The sequence below is a fragment of the Lactuca virosa genome, chromosome 5 (genome assembly GCF_052849685.1).
Source record: "Lactuca virosa cultivar CGN04683 chromosome 5, Lactuca_virosa_CGN04683_v6, whole genome shotgun sequence".
Taxonomy (NCBI): domain Eukaryota; kingdom Viridiplantae; phylum Streptophyta; class Magnoliopsida; order Asterales; family Asteraceae; genus Lactuca; species Lactuca virosa.
Genome location: NC_136430.1, coordinates 451,214,409 through 451,218,433, shown reverse-complemented (window position 1 = coordinate 451,218,433; position 4,025 = coordinate 451,214,409). Strand labels below are relative to the sequence as shown.

The following is a 4,025-nucleotide window of genomic DNA, read 5'->3' as shown; positions in this document are numbered from 1 at the left end:
TCAAATATGATGATTGTGAGATTTTAAATCATCTAGACAAGGGAACAAAGTAGCGAACGCATTGAGTTGAAAATAAATTGGAGGAAAAAAAAGGGTTTCAGCCTTGAGAATGAAAATTGTTGTTTCAATTATTGATACCTTGAATAAATGACAAGAAGGAATTCAAATTATTAATATCAAGAATGAGAAATTGGGAAAATCTGTTATATTTGAAGTGAATCAAGATTGACTAAAGACGTTCCAAGGAAGCATTTGGGTACCTAATGGAGAAGTTTGCAAGAAGTTGTTAAACGATTCTCAAAAATCATGGTACTCAATGTGTCCCGAAAGAACCAAGATGTAGCGCTTCTATTGGTGGCCAACTATGAAAGTTGACATAGCAAAATACATTGAAGCGTGGTTGACTTTTTCCTTGGTCAAAACCGAACATCAAAGACCATATGGATATATGCAGTCGTTGATTGTGCCACAATGGAAATAAGATAATTTACAATGGATTTTGCCATGAAATTGCCAAAGACAAACAAAGTTCATGCATGATTTGGGTAATCGTTGATAGAATAATCAAAAGTGCATTTCTCTTAGCGACACATGAAACATGGTCCTTGGATAAGTTCTGGAATCTTTATGTTAATGAAGTGGTGAAGAGACCGGAGTTCCATTGTTACTTGTATCATATCGAGATAGTCATCTCAGTTTTAGAGGAGTTTGTGAGAGTAGTTTGGATCAAAGTTATGTTTGAGACTACATATATGGTTGTTTCTTAATTCTTTTGAAATTAGATACGAGTCTTATTCATGAGACTATGGAAAAATTAGAAATGATACGAGAACGAGTTTTGGGGTTCAAGATAGGGAAAAAAAAGATATGCAAACTTGAAGAATTGACCAATGATTTTCAGAAAAAAAAAATGTGAACAAGTTTTGTTGAAAATATAACCATGGAGAGGACTCTTTCGTTGCTTATTCTACATTTATCAACCGAATATTAATACTTAGACGTCTTCACCGAGTGTCTTTTTTGTTGCTTATTCTCACGATTTGGGTCATGTCTAAACATCAAACCTCATATATATTAAGGGGGTATATATTTCTATGTATCTATAAGATTATATTTTCATAGACTAAGTTAGTTATAATTTTACACTATAACATTTTATTCGTAGTAAACGAAGTCAAACATTCAAAAATATCCTTTAAAAAATACATTATATAATCAAAGCCCAACGGTATCAGGTGTTGTTCTTCTTTATTAAGGTTGAAAGTTCAAGTCAGATATAGATAGATTTAGGAGTAGTTTAGGATTATATTATAATTGTTGTTCCAAAAAAAATCATTATATATACACACAAAATAAATTCACATCAGAACTCATTCATTGTTACATGCCAACTAATTAACTAAATATTATCATAAAATACAATTAGTTTATTTATTATCTTGTTATTCCAATAGTATTCAATTATTTCTATTTTTCTTTTCTTTCTTTTTCATTTCATTTCATCCTGTTAAAGAAATATGTAGACAAAATTTTCAGTATCCTTGTAGTGATGAAATATATATTAAGTGCATATATATATGTTTAAATAACGTACCTGCATCAAAGTTATACGTATAAACTGAAAAATGCATACTAGCTAGGCCATAAACAAAGAAAACCAATACCGATCGATAATTCCACCTAAAATACGCATGACCATAAACTCAAGCAAAAACTCTAGGCGCATATCATTCTTCCTGACTCTAAATCTAACAATTGGGGAGTAGAATTCTATTATGAATGTGTGATCATGTCGAAAACAACAATTTATATTTTTGTTCTGAATCTAAGAAAAAAAAAGGTATTTGACACGGCTTCCACAGGCATACGACCTCCATTGGCACTGCCGTAACATCAAGCTTAAACCCTAAACGTCTTTCTATCATTCTCATGCCCAAAATCTAAGAACTTCAAGAGAACTGACACAATAATGATTGTTGTTGTGACTAATCGAAAAACTAAGCTATCTTAACATAATGACCTCCTCTGAACCCTAGCCACTGAATATTAACTGTCTTGCCTAAAATCCAGGAAAAACAATGTTCGATGATTAAATTGGACGGGGTTTCAAAAACGATGCACTACAGCGTCAACAAACGTTATGTGGATGAAAAACGATTGTGGCAACAAAATGGAATGTCTCTCAGATTGATGAGCATATATAGCGATACAAAATCGGCAATCTTGATGAATTCACTCATTCAAATATATTTATATATCTAACTGATTTTTGTCGACAGGTTTTGATCCGCGCGGAATATAGTCTAGATTTCCCTTGTGAAACTAATTATAATTATAACCGAAAGCAACCGATTGAAGGTCTTGATCACCATGATCTCTAAAACCCCATTGCTGCTGGTTGCTGCTTATTTGCATGTCCAAAGAATCAATGGAGTAACTTGAACCTTCTTCAAAGCTCGAAAATGAACCCTCTTCCTCTTTCAGAAGCGAATTCTCATAGTTTTCTGCCATGGACTTGAAGTCCATGATATCGTTCATGGATCTTGGATCGAACTGAGGCATGTTCATGCATGAATTTCCAGATTGTTGAAACCAATTCTTCATGTCTTGCGTTTGTTGGTAAGAAGGGTGTGTTCCATTGGTGGGGTTATTGTTATCTGAATACATGGGCACATTAAGTGATCTTTGAGAAGCTTGTTCCCTTAAAGAAGTCAACTGTGATTGTAAACTAACCACCTGTGAAATCAAAAATAAATAAGAATTGGCATCAAAATTAGCTATATAATCAAGATCAAGATTAGGGTTTTCAGTTTAATTATTTTCCATGTATACGATTAGGGTTTTCAGTTGGGAACAATCAATATCAAGATAAAGGTTTTCAAGCCATTACAGAGGATCAAGAATCATAAATTACAATTTTTTTCATTTGGAGTAATGAAGTTGTAAATTTCTCCCTCTTTCATGGATTTTCCTTACTCAACTGTGCATAACTAAGAATTACAAACCTGTTGTTGTAGTGCGAAAATATGGGAAACACAGCCATAAATGGGATCTTGAATCCGAGCTTGAGCTTCATAAGCAATAGTAACCGCAGCTTCTGAACGATCACCAACAGGCAGATGAGCAAGAAGCTTGGACACATTACTTGCACCAAAAACCCTATGAATGGCTGCAAAATGAGTAGCACCTTGTTCATGGCAAAAATAAGGTGCAAACACACAACCCTTTATACATTTTCTTCTCAAGAACTTGCAGGCACCACACGGAGAACCTGATCCTGTCATCAGAATTCAATCTTTTTTCGAAAAGAATTAAGGTCTTGATGTTGAGTTTTAAAAGGGCTTAATTTGTTTGTGTTGGATGTTGGTGAAAGTGTTATGATCACCATGTTTTTATATAAGAAGAGGAAGGGGATGGAAGGTATTGCAACGAATAAATTAATTGCAAATTGTTCCCTTGATGGCCTACAGTTTTATTTGTTTTCTTATTTATATTTGTGATTGGAAAAAAGATTTTTCAATATTAAAAGCCACAACGAAAGTACCAAACCCTTTAGTTAATTAATTATATTTCTTTTATGAATTTGTTAATTTTGTGATTCCATTTTAAGCCCTTAACAGACAAAATAGAAAACACAACCCCCACACCACCACCACACTCTTTCTTATTATTTGATCATTCGATATTTCTAAAAGCTAACCTTAGCTTTTTTTTTTTGAACGTACATACAAGTATATAAACGCATTGGAAACATATTTTAATTTAAATTAGGAAATTGTGTAAGACGCAAATTGCATAATTATTATTTTATAGAAATTGTAACTTATAAAGCTCCAGCTGCTTTGAATTTTGTAATCCTATCATAAACCAAATCTAAAATCCATTGTGGACCAAAATTTGTTTATGGATGGTAAAAAAAAAAACTTAATTTGATTCGAAATGATATGATTAAAAATCAAATAATTTAAAATGATATAATAGGACTTCAAATTATAGGATTCAAAATGTTATGATTCCAAGTTTAA

At 32.5% G+C, this 4,025-nt stretch overlaps 1 protein-coding gene across 1 annotated transcript; it reads right to left on the bottom strand.

The window, feature by feature from the left end:
* Positions 1–2,086: 2,086 nt before the first annotated feature.
* On the bottom strand, positions 2,087–3,350 carry LOC145115995 (LOB domain-containing protein 14-like). Its single transcript, XM_079052361.1, has 2 exons — positions 3,006–3,350; positions 2,087–2,736 (listed from the first exon to the last, which is right to left on the bottom strand). Exons 1-2 carry the CDS (start codon positions 3,282–3,284, stop codon positions 2,323–2,325), a joined length of 693 nt encoding a protein of 230 aa, XP_078908487.1. The 5' UTR covers positions 3,285–3,350; the 3' UTR covers positions 2,087–2,322.
* Positions 3,351–4,025: the final 675 nt, after the last annotated feature.

Bases quoted from the DNA above. Each gene is read 5' to 3' on its own strand.
- LOC145115995 (XM_079052361.1), bottom strand. From the start codon at position 3,284: ATGACAGGATCAGGTTCTCCGTGTGGTGCCTGCAAGTTCTTGAGAAGA. The intron at 2,737-3,005 runs GTTTGTAATTCT...TTGATTTCACAG, and splicing joins TTTTCGCACTACAACAACAG to GTGGTTAGTTTACAATCACA.